The 16631-nt window shown below is 50.1% G+C and overlaps 1 protein-coding gene across 4 annotated transcripts in view; it reads left to right on the top strand.

Annotated features, from left to right (window-relative positions):
- The first annotated feature begins 4652 nt into the window (after positions 1 to 4652).
- Positions 4653 to 16631, top strand: part of SLC8B1 (solute carrier family 8 member B1) — a 30762-nt gene continuing 18783 nt past the window's right edge. For 3 of the 4 annotated variants that reach the window (XM_081253417.1, XM_081253418.1, XM_081253415.1), the window contains exons 1-8: positions 4653 to 4848; positions 5246 to 5400; positions 6031 to 6280; positions 15320 to 15472; positions 15563 to 15615; positions 15765 to 15823; positions 15956 to 16060; positions 16142 to 16309. In XM_081253417.1, the coding sequence (XP_081109543.1) occupies positions 6113 to 6280; positions 15320 to 15472; positions 15563 to 15615; positions 15765 to 15823; positions 15956 to 16060; positions 16142 to 16309 (706 nt within the window). In that variant the 5' untranslated portion in view covers positions 4653 to 4848; positions 5246 to 5400; positions 6031 to 6112. The remainder of the gene's footprint in view (positions 4849 to 5245; positions 5401 to 6030; positions 6281 to 15319; positions 15473 to 15562; positions 15616 to 15764; positions 15824 to 15955; positions 16061 to 16141; positions 16310 to 16631) is intronic. The other variant, XM_081253416.1, reaches the window with a different exon arrangement.

Genomic DNA, 16631 nt, shown 5'->3' with positions numbered 1-16631 from the left:
AATGCATGATTTTAGACTTAAATGTAGCAGCATGAGAGGATCCCATGAAGCATTATTAATTTTTAAAAATGCAAGTTACAGAGCAACGTCAACGATGTGAGCCTACTTTTTACAAAAGTGACATGAAATCCAAGTTAGAATTCTTGTATGTGTGTATTTGCACATACCTGCTCTTAACTTTAGTTATCTGAGTCAGGGCAGGGGCAGGGTTAGCGTGTGGTGGGTCCTTAGAAGGGGGTGGAGGGCAGAGTTAATTTCATTATTTTATTGATTTTCAGACTTTAACAAACTTTTCTTTCTGTCCTTCCAATAAGAAAGGAAAGACACACTTGTGACAAATGAAATATCATGTATAAAGATGCACACTTGTGACTCCTTTTGCTTCAATCCCACTCCCGGGTCTATAACTGTGAAGGTCAGTGTTATGTGTCAACTTGGCTGGGCTACAGTCCCCAGTTATTCAATAAGCACTAAGCTAGGGACTTCCCTGGTGGCGCAGTGGTTAAGAATCCACCTGCCAATGCAGGGGACACGGGTTCGAGCCCTGGTCCAGGAAGATCCCACATGCGGAGTAACTAAGCCCGTGCACCACAACTACTGAGCCTGCACTCTAGAGCCCGCGAGCCACAAGAGAAGGCACCACAAGGAGAAGCCCGTGTAACCGCAACGAAGAGTAGCCCCGGCTTGCCACAACTAGAGAAAGCCCGCGTGCAGCAACGAAGACCCAACGCAGCCAAAAATAAATAAATAAATAAATAAAAACTTTTTTAAAAAGCACTAAGCTAGGTGTTGCTGTGAAGGGATTTTGTAGATGTGATTAAAGTCCATAATCAGTTGACTTTATGTAAGGGAGACTATTCTAGATCATCTGGGTGGGCCTGATCCAATTGGTTCAAAGGCCTTATATGCAGAGCTGAGTCTTCCTGGAAGAAGCAGTTCTGCCTGTGGATGGCTGGTACCTCCGAGTTTCCAATCAGCCCATCCTGTGAATTTCGGACTTGCCTAGCCAGCCTCCACAGTCCATAAATCCATTCCTTGCGATAGACCTTTTTTTTTTTTTTTTTTTTTGTGGTACATGGGCCTCTCAATGTTGTGGCCTCTCCCGTTGCGGAGCACAGGCTCCGGACGCACAGGCTCAGCGGCCATGGCTCATGGGCCCAGCCGCACGGCAGCATGTGGGATCTTCCTGGACCAGGGCGTGAACCCATGTCCCCTGCATCGGCAGGCGGACTCTCAACCACTGCACCACCAGGGAAGCCGTGACAGACCTTTTAACGTGGGTCTCCTACTGGGGTTGTTTCTCTGGTTGAACAGTGACCGACACAACGCCCTAGAAAAATTATTTTACAAGTGCACCAGAAGATGTGTAAAAAGATGCCATCGGTAGCAAAAACCTGGTAACAACACACATATATCCATCAACAGAGAAATGGATAGATAAACGTTGATGTAGTCATGCCATGAACTGTTTATTACACAGCACAGAAAATGCACAAACTGCCACCACATAGATGACAGGGTTGAAGCTCACGAACAGGATGGTGCAAGAAAGAAGCAAGTCACATAAGAATATATAAAGCACTATTTGATTTATATAAACTTTTATATAAACTTTTTATTTAAACTTTCTTTTTTTATTTTTGGCTGCGTTGGGTCTTCGTCGTGGGGGCTTTCCCTAGTTGTGGCGAGCAGGGGCTACTCTTCGTTGCCGTGCGCGGGCTTCTCATTACGGTGGCTTCTCTTGCTGTGGCTCACGGGCTCTAGAGCGCAGGCTTGGTAGTTGTGGCACACGGGCTTAGTTGCTCCGTGGCATGTGGGATCTTCCCAGGCCAGGGATTGAACCCGTGTCCCTTGTATCGGCAGGCAGATTCTTAACCACTGTGCCACCAGGGAAGCGCTGATTTATATAAACTTCAAAGACAGGCAAAGCAAAAGTCATTGCTTAGGAATACTTATATAGTGGTAAAGCTATATAAATAGGTATATAAAATCTATATAGATTATATATAGATTATATTTATATAGATATAGATTATATCTATATAATCTATATAATCTACATATAATATATATATTATAATATATATAATATATATATATTATATATACTATATAATCTATAGTATATATAATCATATATAATATATATCATAGATTATAACATTTTATATATTATACATTATAATGTATTTATTATGTGTATTATATATAAATACTATCTTATAGAGGATACATTATATACATTATATGTGTGAATAAATATGTATATAAAACAAAGTTTTACACTTATAGTGATGGAGTGATTTACACAGTCAGCAGGTTGATAGTGATTTCAGGGACCCCTAAGGTTCTGATAGCTCTGTTTTTTAACCTGAATGGAGGGCATTTGTTTGTCCATTTTATTATTTTTAAGTTGTAAAGAAAAAATGTTGCCTGTCATTCCAGTTCTACAAGGATCAGGTCATCAGCTGCTATAGCTGCCCTCCTCCAGTTATACCCTGAGGGGAATTCAGGATGGAGAAAAACAGAAGTATTCTGTGTTTTGGATATATGGCCTCTAGATGGTCAACATGCATACCTAGGGAAGGATTTCAATGACCCCAGATTCCTGCATCTTCCCATCCATAGGAAAGCACTAAAATCATTAACTTGAGATGTCTGTTTTTTTGTGATTAGCAGTCATCTTTTACCGAGATGTATGCTTGACTACATGTATTTCCCAGCCAAACACTTTATATATATACTGGCTTCTCCCTGACCTCTTCGGAGCAGTTCCTCTGAGCTTTCTGAGATGCTATCTCTCTGACTATAGTCCTCAGTAAGGTCCCAATAAAACCAAGACTCAACTGTTGTGCATTTTTTTCAGTTGACATCACCCAGGCCGTGGGCCTTCTGAATAGGGGGGCTGAATGTCAGACAGATCCAGCCTTACCTCTGAGTGATGTAGGACACTCAGCCCGTGGTGGTGAAGGGGACTCACTTGGGGTCACACAGACCTAGGTGCAAATCTTTGCCACTTCCTGGTGGGTGTCCTGGGGACAGGTCGCTTCATCTCCTTGAACCTCGATTTCCCTTCTCTGTGAAACGGGGATCTCGGTAGCCCTCACCCCACAGGGCTATTAAATGGGACAAGCACGTGGACACTCACTGTAATACTCACGGCTATACTCTGTAATAATCACTATAATCTATATGCCGAGATTCCAAAGATATCGTGCTCTAGACCACAGTGTTGGTGGTCACCACAGAGACCACAGTTGTCCTCTCTAGGGTGGGGAACTAGAGTGCTCGGAAGGTAAGGAAGGCGGGGCTGGCAGGGAGGAGGGTGGAAGACCACCCAGAGATGGTAGCTTTTGAGCTGGGCCTGGCACATGAGTAATAAGAGTTTGTCAGGTAGAAAAAGGAAGGGCTGGCATCCCGGGCAAGGGGCTCAGAAGGAGCAGTGGTGTGGCCGTGTGTAAGTCCCCCGCTTCCGGGGCTAGAGTGGGAAGGGGAGGAGGTGGGGATAAAAGATGAAGTCGGAAAGGTGTGCTAGGACTGGACGCTGAAGGGCCTCGATCGCCCTTCAGAGGGCTCAGAGCTGGGCCTCGGTGCTGAAGGTGATGAGGAAGCAGGACGGACTTTGAGAGAGGGAGGTGGTGGGATTAGATGCGTGGAAACTGTGGAGGTAGGGGCGGGGCTGCTGGAGGAGGAGGAGCGTGACCTCAGCCTCAGCATCCCCAGTGCCAGCCTCGGTGCCCTCCCCGACCCCAACAGAAGGAAAGACGGAGGCGACCAGAACTCCCCCCGGAGGCTAGGAAACTGGGGAGGGGGGGGCTATATCCGTCAGGGCGAATAGATCGACTAACTCCCTTGTTTTGACCTATTTGCCATCTTCTTCTTTTTTTCTTTTTCAGCCCCGCTGCGCGGCTTGCGGGACCGTAATTCCCCAACCAGGGATCGAACCCGTGCCCCCTGTAGTGGAAGCGCGGAGTCCTAACCACTGGACCGCCGGGGAATTCCCTGCCATATTCTTCTTTTAAAAGCCACCCTGCTAGAGGGAAATGCTGAACCCAGTTAGGGAGATCTCTCAAAGGGAGGCAGCACAGCCAGAGTTTTTGTGTGTAAGGCGGAGCGTTCCCTGCCTGGGATCTTCTCGAATACTTATTCTCTTTTTTTTTTTTTTTTTTTTTTTTTTTTGCGGTACGCGGGCCTCTCACTGTTGTGGCCTCTCCCGTTGCGGAGCACCGGCTCCGGACGCGCAGGCTCAGCGGCCATGGCTCACGGGCCCAGTCGCTCCGCGGCATGTGGGATCCTCCCGGACCGGGGCACGAACCCGCGTCCCCTGAATCGGCAGGCGGACTCTCAACCACTGCGCCACCAGGGAAGCCCCTCAAATACTTCTTATCACCACTGATTACCAGAAGCATTTGGACGCCGTCTCACCCACCCGTCCCTCGGGAATAGAACCCTCTAGTTTCACCCTACACTGTACCTCTCCGGCCTCCTACTGTTTATACCCACCAGGTTTCATCTCAGCTTCTGCTTTAGCGGCGAAAACAGAACCGACAGACCTCGAGTGAGCCTGTGCCTTTAAGGGAAGAGGCGGGACGAGCCCTTGGGGGCGTGTCCTCTGGGCGGGGTTGTGTAAGGGGCGAGGCCGGGGCGAGGCCGGCGCGGGGCTAGCTGGGGCCGAGCCAGGGCTGAGCGGCTGGAGCAGACTCGGGCGCTCCCGCAGGCGGGAACCCTGGGCTCTCGGCGTCAGGAGCAGAAGTTCGGGCGGCTCGGGCCGGTGGGCAGGGACTGGAAAGGCCGCGAAGCCCGGCGGGGTCGAGGTGCGGAGTTTGCTGGTCCGAGGCTCCTCGCAAGGTAAGAGGAACCTCCCCGCCCGCCTGGGCGCCGCGGGAGGACTGGCGCCCGGAGTTCAGCTTCTCAACATCCGCCCGGATTGGGAAACGGAGCACATTGACGTTCCCGTGGTCTGGCACCTAGAAAGTGCAGCCGCAAAAGTGATCGCAGCCCCAATTTCCTGCCCCTGCCCCTTCCTGTCGGGTGTGCAGATCTGAGCGTCTGAACTCCTGACCTCGGACAGGCGCACGTGAAGCGCTGCATAAATGCCCCCTTGTGAATGAGTGCGAGAAATCGGCGGCCAATAAATAAATAGGAGACAGGTGCTGATCCTCAAGTTGGGAACACCTGAGGCGCGAGCCCTTATTCGGCCCTTATCGTTTGCTCTGATGCGCCAGCATTTGTCTTCCTTTTACAGATGAGGAATCAGAGGCTCAGAGACGTGAAGTGACCTCCCCAAGGCCGCACAGCTCGTTAGTGGCTGAGACTGTACTGCAGACCTGGAGTGTCCGGTTCCAAGTCAGTGCCAAGTGCAGTTACAGAGAACAGCAGGAGGGAAGAGCCTGTCAACAGGTGAGGAAAGAGTGCTGAGACAGGCCCTTCTGCCCCCTTTTCTTCCCCCAGAGCCGCGTCCTCCCCCTCCTGCCCCCGCCAGGACGTTGAGCGAAGATTTACCGAAAAACGTTGGTAAATCTGGGCTTTGTTGTTTTCTGGGCTTTGCTTTTCCTGAAGGCAAAACAAAACATGCTCAACTACAACCTGTGGAAGAGCCAAAGAAGAAAATGCGTGTCCCGAGGACTTTTTTTTTTCTCTTTCCAGTTTAATTTCTTTGGAAGAAAAACAAAGCTGGTTTTTCCCTGGTGTTGAGGGAAAAAGTCAGATGCTAAAGTCCAGCCCAGCTCTGCTGCTGACAGGCTGTGTGACTTTGAGCAATTCACTTCCTCCTGGGCCTTGATTTCCCCATCAGAGGAGTTATTAGCCTAGGTTTCCATGGAAACACTACTGGGGATTCAGGACGAAGGGCTATCTAATCTGCATGCTAAATGAGTCAGGCCCATCCAGAATGTGGGCTCCCACCTGGGCTTTCCTTTGGTGTGGGTAGGAGGAGGGGCAGTTCTTCAGCTGAAAAAGTTTTCAGGCCCCTCCTGTTGGGTCCTGCAGTCTTCAGTGACACTGTCCCTCTTTCTCACCCCTACCCTACAGGCCACTAGAGGTGCCAGCTGTTTGGAACTGAAACACGACAGAAGGGGAAGCGGAGAGTGAAGGCCAGGCCCCTTGGGGGCTGATGGCCAGAGGACTGCTGAATCTGTACTGGGTGCTCCGCTGGCTCTGTGTGCTGCTGATGGTGGAGACAGTGTCGGGGGCCGGGGGCCCATCTGCAGGGACCCGCATTAGCTCCCAGTTTCCAGCCTCGGGTGTGAACCAGAGCCCCGTGGTAGACGTGAGTGTCCAGGCAAGAAACTGGCATCAGGTGGGGGGTGTATTCAGCCAATCAAGTATTCATTGAGCATCTACTGTGTAGCAGGCACTGAGCTAAACCTTGGGCTATGCCAGGGCATGTATACTGTAGACAAAAATCCCTGCCCTCACGGAGCCAGCAGTCTCTTAGGAGGGTGGATAAAGAAGTAAGCATGTAAATTTCAGGTGGTAAGATGCTCCGTGCTCAGCAAATAATAGGATAAAGTGATATTGGCGGGTGGGGGCTATGAGGAAGAAGGAGTATTTCCAACTGTTTCAGCTTGGGGGGTCACAGATAGCCTCTGTGAGGAAGGGACCTTTGAGCCAAGACCTGAATGGAGAAAGGAAGCCACTTACACAGACATCAGAAGGAAGAACATTCCAGGTGGAGAGAAAGGCACGTGCAAAGGCCCTGAAGCAGGGACAAACTTAGTTTCTGGAGCTGTGAGGAGGCCAGAGTGGCTGGAACAGGGTGAGTGAGGGGGAGAGTTAAGAATGGGGATGGAGATGTAGTGGTGGTCAGATTACAAAAGGCCTTATAGGCTGAGGCTGGGAGGTGAGATTTGTTTTATGACAGTGGGGAGCCAGTGGAAGGTTTTAAGCAGGGGGATGTCAAGATGTGATTTATTTCTTCAAGGGATGTCTCTGGCTTCTCTGGGGAGAATGGATTGAGAGGGTTGAGGGTGGCAGCGGGGAGAACAGTGGGAAGGCTCCTGCAGTTCGCCAGGTGATGGTGGTAGTGGGAGATAGGAAAGAAGTGGTGGGATTTGGAGGAAGTATTGGAGGTACAGCAAGCAGGGTATGCTGATGGCTTAGACGGAGGGGCACGGTGGTGGAAGAAAGAGAGGCGTCAAGGATGGCTCCAGGTTTCTGGCCTTAGCGGTGCGGGGGGTGGAGGAGGATGGTAGTGCCACTGACTTGTATGAACGGAGGGAGAAGCAGTGGGGACGCTTGGTGAGAGCAAGGAGGCTTCCTCCCGAGACAGGGAGGTTTGGGCCGTTGAGACAGGCCAAACGGAACTTGCGTCATTCTGTTCTGATGTCTGTAAGGGGCGGAGAGGTCACATTGGATCCAGAGTGAAAATCTGAAGGCAGGAGACTGCTCAAGATGACCCCCGGCTGCACGGGGCTGGAGTTCTCTCCTTTTATTCTCTTGGGTGAGAGAACAAACGGAGTAACAAACTCCTCCCCCCTTGAACTGACAGCTGAGAGTGCTTAGCGCCCACAGCAACTTTCTGGGGCTGCAGAGTACCTTCATGCCCATCATTCGAGGCAGACAGACAGGTAATTATGCCTATTTTACAGATGGGCAAGTGATCTGTGGTTACTGTGGTTATAAAATTGACCGCTGCCTCTTGGGGGCAGGAAAACGGGGGTTAACTGTGGCTTGTGTCAGATAATCTCTCTGAGTTATTGAGCACTTAGGCCAGCAAGCTCATCAAGTCCTGCACCCAAACCCCTGAGATGAGTGTGATTATCTCTGTGCTATAGGTGAGGACTCTGAGGTTCAGCGAGGGGACGTTGGCCACGAGGGAAGTAACAGAGCCAGGATGTGAACTCGTGGCTTCCTCATGCTGAATCCAGACCCCTCCCCTCTGGTTCACTTGCCTCCCAGGACCGACACAGGTGGCTGTCCTCCTGGAAGTCCCGCCAGCCTCTGGCCAGCTGCTGTCTGGCCAGCTTGCAGGCTGGGAAAGGCCACCCACTCCTCACCTAGGTGCTTTTGCATAGTCACTCGTTCAACAAATATTTATTGAGCACCTATTACGTGCCAGGAACAGTGCCACACGTGAGGGGTAAATCAGGGAGCAGATAAGCTCAGTTCCTGCCCTCGTGGAGCTTATACTCTAGTGGGGGACACAGATGAGAAACAGGTCAACAGGTAAATCCACAGGATTTCACTGGGTGATGAGGAGAACAAAACAGGGTGGGATGTGATGGAGTGAGATGGAGAGGGGTAGCCGCTTTGCCTCAGGCTGTCAGGGAAGGCTTCTCCGAGGACAGAGACCTGAAGCTTTGCAAAGATCTGGGGGAACAGCAGGTGCAAAGGCCCTGAGGCGAGAGCAGAATGACGTGTCACAAACAAACTTTGAGAGGCCTCGGCAACAGTGAGCTAGGGGGTGAGGGATGAGAGAGGAGACAGGAGAGGTAATGGAGGCCAGATCGCCTGGGGCTGTGTGGACCGCTGTGCGAAGTTGGCCCGTTCCTAGGGGTAAGACGGGAGCCATAGTAGGATTTAGAACCCAGGAGGGACGTGATCTGATTTCAGTTTTTACAAGGATCCCATTGGCTGCTGTGGGAAAATCAACTGTAAGGGCGGAGGCAGAGAGTAGGCTGGCAAAACGATCCGGTGGGATGCTGGTGGCAGCTTTGGGAAGGGGCCCACATTAAGATTTTTGGAGGGGAAGTAGAAGACAGGGTTCTGCTGGGCCACCCAGTGCCCCATGCCCTAAGCCCGGGCTGGCCCAAGTGTGGCCTCGGAGGGCCAGGGACAGGTTTGGCATCAGACCACCAGGGCCCAGTGGTTCCAGGACACTCCTTTCCGGAAGGAGGAGGGTCTGGAAAAAAATCTCCACTTAAGACAGATCTGACCGAGGCTGGACATTTGGGGCTGACCCTTAGCGGGGCGGAGGGGCCCAAGCTAACAGGTGCAGGGAGCTCTTTAGTCTCAGTTTTCCCCTCTGGAAAAAAGAGTAATCAAAGCTCATTTTACTGAGCACTGACTGTGTACCAGGCACTGTTCTAAGCACATGGATTAACTCATTTAATCCTTCATTTCAGGAGTCGGCAAACTTCAGCCCACAGGTCAAATAAGGTCCACTGCTGGGTTTTGTAGTCCAGGAGCTGAGAACGGGTTATATTTTCAAATGGCTGAAAACATTTTTTAAAAGAACACTATTAAGTGACACATGAAAACTATGTGAAATTTGAACCTCGGTGTCCGTAAGTCCAGTTTTATTGGAATACAGTCATGCCTGTTTATTATTGCAGGTGATACTTACACACGACAAAGCAGAGTGGAATGGTTTCAACAGAGACTGTCTGGCCTGCAGAGGGGAAAATGTTTAGCCTTTTATAGAAAGAGTTTGCCGACCCCCGCCTCATTTTATAAAGGAGGGAACTGGGGCACAGAGAAGTTACGTGAGTTGTCCAAAGTCACACAGCTGTGAGTAGGGAAGCAGAATTTGAACCTAGCCTGGTTCCAGAGCCCTGTCCTCATAAGCACTGTACCACCCAGCCTTGCTGAGCAGTTGTCACAAGGCCATGGGGCCTTTGGGAAATGGCAGTGTTCATTTTCTGCTCCTGGGTTGGTGTCCTGGTGAGAGTCCTGTGATTTTTCCACCCCTTTGAAAACTTGCCCTGGTGGGGTCCAGCTGCAGGGTTGGGAAAATAGGAGGAGGTGTAGCTACAGGACGTAGGAGAGTGGAATTGTAGCCCCAGGTCACATCTACAGTGCCTCTTTGGGGGGCTGATCAAATGAGGCTAAGAATATGAGAAGTCTTTGAGAGTACTTTAGTGTCTGCAGTTAACTGACTCTAGATGAGTGTTTGAGTTTCCTGTTGCTGCTGTAACAAATTATTACAAACGTAGTGGCTTAAAACAGCACACATTTGTTATCTGGAGGTCAGAAGCCCAAAATGGGTTTCACTGGACTAAAATCAAGGTGTGGGCAGGACCGTGTTCCTTCTGGAGGCTCCAGGGGAAGTTCCATTGCCTTGCCTTTTCCAGCTTCTAGAAGCTTCCTGCATTCCTTCCTTAGTTTGTGGCCCCTTCCTTCATCTTCAAAGCCACCGGCCTAGCATCTCTCTTAGTCTCTCTCTCTGACCCTCTGACCTATGCTTCCATCACATCTCTTTCTGTGACTCGGGCACTCCCACCTCCCTCTTAAAAAAAAAACCCTTTTGATTACATTTAAAGGCCGCCAGATAATTCTGGACAATCCCCCCATCTCAAGACCCTCAATCACCCCTGCCAGAGTCCCTTTTGCCATGTAAGGTCGCATATCCACAGACTCTGAGGATTAGGACCTGGACATCTTTGGGGACCACTATTCAGCCAGGATGAACCAGGAGCTTGTGAGTCCACATGTCCCTCCCAGCCCCCTCGTCCCCCAAGCCATCCCCATACTGCCCATGCACCTGCACAAGGAGGTGCCATTGGCTGCAAGTAACAACATTTGGAGAGGGCATCTAGGTAGGGAAAACCTGAGCCCTTTTTTTTTTTAATCCTACTATAGTTTAATTAATGGCATTGTACCAATGTTAATTTCTTAGTTTTAAAAAATATTTTTATTTATTTATTTTTGGCTGCATTGGGTCTTCGTTGCTGTGCACGGGCTTTCTCTAGTTGCGGCAAGCGGGGGCTACTCTTCGTTGCGGTGCGCAGGCTTCTCATTGCGGTGGCTTCTGTTGTTGCGGAGCACAGGCTCTAGGCATGCGGGCTTCAGTAGTTTTGGCACGCGGGCTCAGTAGTTGCGGCTCGCGGGCTCTAGAGCACAGGCTTAGTAGTTGTGGCTCGCGGGCTCTAGAGCACAGGCTCAGTAGTTGTGGCGCATGGGCTTAGTTGCTCTGCAGCACGTGGGATCTTCCCGAACCAAGGCTCGAACCTGTGTCCCCTGCATTGGCAGGCGGATTCTTAACCACTGCGCCACCAGGGAAGCCCCCAAGCCTTTCTTGTTGGGCCCCAACTAACGAAATGGAAACGATTTAAAATTGTCCCCTTAATATTGGAGTTGTTTAATTGTTTGGCTTCTTAATGGAGCCAGTGTGGACTTTGATAGTGTGCGTTCTGATATTCAATAATAAAGGGAGTGTGGAGAAGCACTTAACAAAACATATGTAGCACCAAGATGCCAGTGGCCAGAGTGGGTTTGATGAACACGGCTCTGTAGGTGAGGAAAACAAGGCCCAGACCCCTTAAAGGGGCTGCTGAAGGTCACCCAGCCAGCTGGTGGCAGAGCTGGGTCTCAGACCCAGGACTGCCTTTCCTCTCAGCGGACCCTGTCTCCCATACCAGTCTTACTGGTATAGGATTGAAAACTGACGGCCCACGGGCTTGTCTAGCTGCTATGATTTTGGTTTTGGGCAGTGTGGGGAGGGGTTTTCTTTCATTTTATAACTTGGATGCCTTTCAGCAGGGCATGCACCCTCCAGCTCACCACCATTGCCAGCAGCTGCGGTGGTTTTAGACATTCATATAACCTGCCTGGCCCCCAAGGCATTGAGTTTGCAACCCTTCCCTGTCTAGCCTGGCCCTTGAAACTTGTTCACAGAGGGGAAAATATTTGACCCTCTCTGGATTCCCTGGGTGTCCTTAGTGATTCAGGGAAGAGGATGAGAAGGGAATGAGATGGTCTGAAAAGTCACCCACCCCAGACTCAGAGCAATGCTGCTTTAACTCTCCCACCCCTGGGCAGAGCTGGGTTCAGGTCCTGATGGGCTTCGAGGGAGGGGACGGCCAGCTTGGGGCACGGGGGCAGGTAGGCTGCAGAGCAATGCGATTCTGGAGACCAGATCTGGGGGACCCGCCTTGCTGACTCACTCTGCTGTCAGGGAGATGGAGACGAGCTGGGCTGGGACCATCTCCCTGCCTCCTCCCTGGCTGACCGTGAAGACCAGGAGGTGGGGAAGAAGGCAGGAAGAGGAGGCTGCCCTTGCCCAGTTGAGCTGTTTCCCCAAGAGCTTCAGCTAGTAACTTTCAGGCAGACCTGAGTTTGAAACCAGCTAGCAGTGGTAGGCTATGTGCCCTGGGGCAAGTCACTTTGCCTCTCTGTGCCTCAGTTTTCTCATCTGTGAAGTGGAAACAATTGTACCAACCTCCTAGGTCTGTTTTGAAGACTGAGTTGGGGTCCAGCACAATGTGTGGCAAAACAGTTATGAGGCCATACTGTGTGCAAGACTTTGGTGGGAGGGACAGACATTAAAACAAGTCTGGGATCCTACAAATAACTGGGGATTTCAAAACACGAGAAGTGCTTTGTAAGAGAAGACCGAGGGTGATGGGAGCTTATAACTGGAGGATCTGCCCTACGCTGGGGGTGATCAGGGAAGGCTTCCTGGAAGAAGCGTCTAAGGATTGGAGGATGAATGAGTGGTGTTCTTCTGAGGGAGGGGTACCAGGCAGAAGGAACAGTGCATGAAATAGGTACGGTGGGTCAGTGTGGCGTCTGTAGAGAGCCAGTAAGCAAGGGATGAGGAGATGACCTGAGGGCTCAGGGACAAGAAATCTCATCTCCAGTTTGGCATTGGTGGGAGTTCGGAGAAGGCTTGTGGAGGGGGTGGGACTGTGATTTGACAGAGCTTTTAAAAAAAAAATGTAATACAGCATACATAACCTAAGGTTCACCATCTTAACCATTTTTAAGTATACAGTTCAGGGGCATTAAAAACATTTACACTGTGCAACCATCACCACCATCCACCTCCAGAACTCTCTCATCTTGCAAAACTGAAACTCTCCTCATTAAACAACTCCCCATTTCCCCCTCCCCCCAGCCCCTGGCAGCCACCATTCTGCTTTCTGTCTCTATGAGTTTGGCTATTCCAGTTACCTCACATAAGTAGAATTACATATACAGTATTTGTCTTTTTGCAACTGGCTTATTTCACTTAGCATGATGTCTTCAAGGTTCAGCCATGTTGTGGCCTGCATCAGGATTTCCTTTTAAGGCTGAATAACATTCCATCGTGTGGATATGCCAAGTTTTGCTTATTCATTCATCCATTGATGGACACTTGGGTTGCTTCTAAACCTTTTGACTACTGTGACTCATGCTGCCGTGAATATGGGTGTGCACATGTCTCTTTGAGACCTGACTTTCAATTCTTTCTGACATATACCCAGGAGTAGATTTGCTGGATCATATGGTAATTCTGGGTTTTTTTCCAGTTTTATTGAGATACAACTGACCTACAGCACTGTATATAAGTTTAAGGTGTACAGCATAGTGATTTGACTTAACATGTATTGTGAAATGATGCCCACAATAAGTTTAGTGAACATCCATCAACTCATAGAGATAGAAAAGAAAGAGGTTTTGTTTTTCCTTGTGACGAGAACTCTTAGGAAATACTTTAACAACTTTCATGTATGCCATACAGCAGTGTTAACTATAGTTATCACCTTGTACATTACATCCCTGGTACTGGTTATTGTATTTTTAATTTGGAGGGGGGAACTGCCGTGCTGTTTTCCACAGCAGCTGCACCATTTTTACACCCACAACAGTTGCACAAGTGTTCCAATTTCCCCCCATCCTCCCTAACACTAGTTATTTTCTGGTTTTGCTCATTTGGTTTGTGTAGTAGCCATCCTAATAGGTGTGAGGTGGTATTGACAATGCTTTTGAACATAAAGTTTGAGAAGGGGGAGCTTCTAGGCAATGCCGAAGCAAATGCATAACCTCACAAAGGCCTAATATCCATTATACAAAGAGCTTCTATAAATCAATAAGAAGAAGCAAACAATTGAAAAAACTAGCAGTTTAAAGAAGGAATACAAATGGCCATTAACATACGAAAAGAGCACTTCACCGTCCTCTGGGACTTGCAGCTTAACAACAGGGAGATTCCTACTACATTGGCTGGAACCAGACTTATGGCAGCCACCCTAACCCGGTAGGGGTGCAGGTATAAACTCCTTTCCCATTGCTGGTGGGAGTGTGTCTAAGTAGAGCTTTAGGGAGGGTCTTTTGGCAAAATCCATCAAATGTTTAAGATGTTTCTCCCTCTGTAACAGACACTATCAGGGCCCTGCCCATATCCTTTGGACTCTACCATTTTGGTGGGCTTCTGTGGACTTCGAGTTCCCAGCATGTTTTTTCAGAACCACCCATAAGCATGGTAGGCCAGAAGTGCTGGGAACCTAGCACCTCCCTCCCTGGCAGTGCTCACCTGATGACTGATAGGAGTTGATGTATAAATATCCCAGCTCCCTTGCCCTTGGGATTACCAGCCCATGGTGGGAACGATCTCTACCAGCCTTCACTGGTTGCATTTCCGTCCCTGAGTCTCTTCTCCCTCTCAGTGCTTGTGTTCTGTACACCTCCCAGATATTCTGCTTACTTAGACATCCTTGTCTCTGGGTCACTTCTGGAGGAGCTCAGACTGGGATACTCTCTGACTCAGCACTTTCACTTCTAGAATTCTCTCTGACAGAATATTCTCACGTGTACTCAGAGTCATGTGCAAGGAAGTTGATTTTGGTAATAATGAAAAAGTAGACACACTCAACTGCCCATCAGTAGGGAAACGTTACCTCTACTATGTATCATCCACGATGTGAAATCCTAAGACTCTACAGTGGCGGGGAGGTGGGGGGTGGCCAGGGTGGTAATGGTTAAGGACAGGGATTCTAGAGCTTCAAACTGCCTGGGTTCCAACCCTGTCTCTACCACTGAGTGGGCCCTGGGATATTGTCTTAGTCTCCTTATCTGTATAATGGGCAGGTTAATAGTACCTCCCTCATTAGATCATTGTACAGGTTAATTGAGGTACATTTTAAGCTCTTAGCACTATACCTGGCATATAGAAATCCCTCAGAAAGTTTTGACTTTTATCATCTTCTTCATCATTATGTGCATCAATATATCAATACATGGCACATACGTGAAGTGGTAAAAGTTAAGTTGCAGAAACGAGCTTCAGGATGGACTCATTTCTATGAAATAAACTATACTAGGATGTATATACAAGTATCATTAAACTGAGAAATGTCTGTAAGGGTCTGCTTCAAACTGATCATGGTAGGACATCTGGAGAGAGGTGGGATCGTGGAGGGCAGGGATGAGAAGGGAGAATTTAGAAATCTTTATGTATTGTTTCTTTTTGTTTCATTTTAAATACACCTATTCAGGACTTACTTGGGTTAGTTTCAAACACAAGTTTATTTTTAAAAACTAAAGTGTGCAGCTGGCACCTGGAGGCCTTGGGAGGCCTAGAGACCAGGATGAAGGAGGTTATCTTCACTGCTTAGGTGGGGCTGGTCCAGTCCACCACAGGGTGTTGGGCCCTGACGTCCCCTCTCCCTTCCCACAGTGTCGAGAAGTGTGTGGCCTGAATGCCTCTAACCGCTGTGACTTCGTCCGCTCCAACCCTGACTGCCGCAGTGAAGGGGGATACCTGGACTACCTCGAAGGCATCTTCTGCTACTTCCCACCCGACCTCCTCCCTCTGGCCGTCACTCTCTACGTGAGGCCCCGCTCCGGGGAGCTGGTGGGAGGGGCTGGTGGCCCCAGCGGGACTTAATGCTCTTTTCCCTTTCCGGCCCCCCCAACCCAGGCTTTTTGGCTGCTCTACCTGTTTCTGATTCTGGGAGTCACCGCGGCAAAGTTGTGAGTTTGGCCTTGGGCTCATATCCACCTTATAGATAGGAAAATGGAATCCCAGGAGGTTGACGTTGGGGTGACCCTGGGCTTGGGGGAAGGTTGGGGGCAGGAGCCACTCATTGTGGAAACACTCACTGTTTGCCTTTTCTCCATAGTTTCTGCCCTAACTTGTCAGCCATTTCGACCACACTCAAGCTTTCCCACAATGTGGCAGTATCCTTTGTCCCCGAGGGATGGAGGGCAGTTAGGGCGGGTGGCTGGGAGACAGGGTGGCAGCTCGTGGCCAGGAAAGGCCTGGGCAGGCTGGAGCCCGTGCACTGAGGCCCCTTGACACGCTCCCCCCATGGCGTCACCTTCCTGGCGTTTGGGAACGGGGCACCGGATATCTTCAGCGCCCTGGTGGCCTTCTCAGGTCCGCGCACAGCCGGCCTGGCCTTTGGGGCACTGTTTGGTATGAGAGGCCCCGGCTAGGGTGGGGTGGGGCAGCAGGAGGGGGCGCAGGGTAGACCAAGCTTGGCATCCTCTCCTCCAGGCGCAGGCGTGCTGGTTACCACCGTGGTGGCCGGTGGCATCGCCATCCTGCACCCCTTCACAGCAGCCTCGAGGCCCTTCCTCAGGGACATCATTTTCTACATGGTGGCCGTGTTCCTGATCTTCATCGCACTCTACCGTGGCAGGGTCACGCTGGCATGGGCCCTGGGTGAGCAGCCACAGGACCAGTGCGGGGTCATCCCAGGGCTGATGGGTGGGAGGCATGGGGGCACAGGAGGGAGTGGTCAGCAGGGCACAGAGTCACCTTTGGTTCCAAATGTTGGAAACCCTACTCAAGGTGGCTTGAGCGAAAAAAGGGGACGCGTGGTTCGGATAACCAAAGAGGGCAGGGCAGAGTCAGGGTGATGTTCTGAATTTTCACTATTTCAAATTTTAACAAGCAGTACAGCCAGGATGCTGATTGTGGCCATCAGGGTCCCAGCAGCATGTCCGTTCCATCCAGATGGTTCAAATGACATGAATGGTGGGAC

The sequence above is a fragment of the Mesoplodon bidens genome (assembly GCF_964165515.1).
Source record: "Mesoplodon bidens genome assembly, chromosome: 13".
Lineage (NCBI taxonomy): Eukaryota > Metazoa > Chordata > Mammalia > Artiodactyla > Ziphiidae > Mesoplodon > Mesoplodon bidens.
Note: the sequence above shows the minus strand (reverse complement) of the source record. Positions and strands in the feature narration are given on the sequence as shown.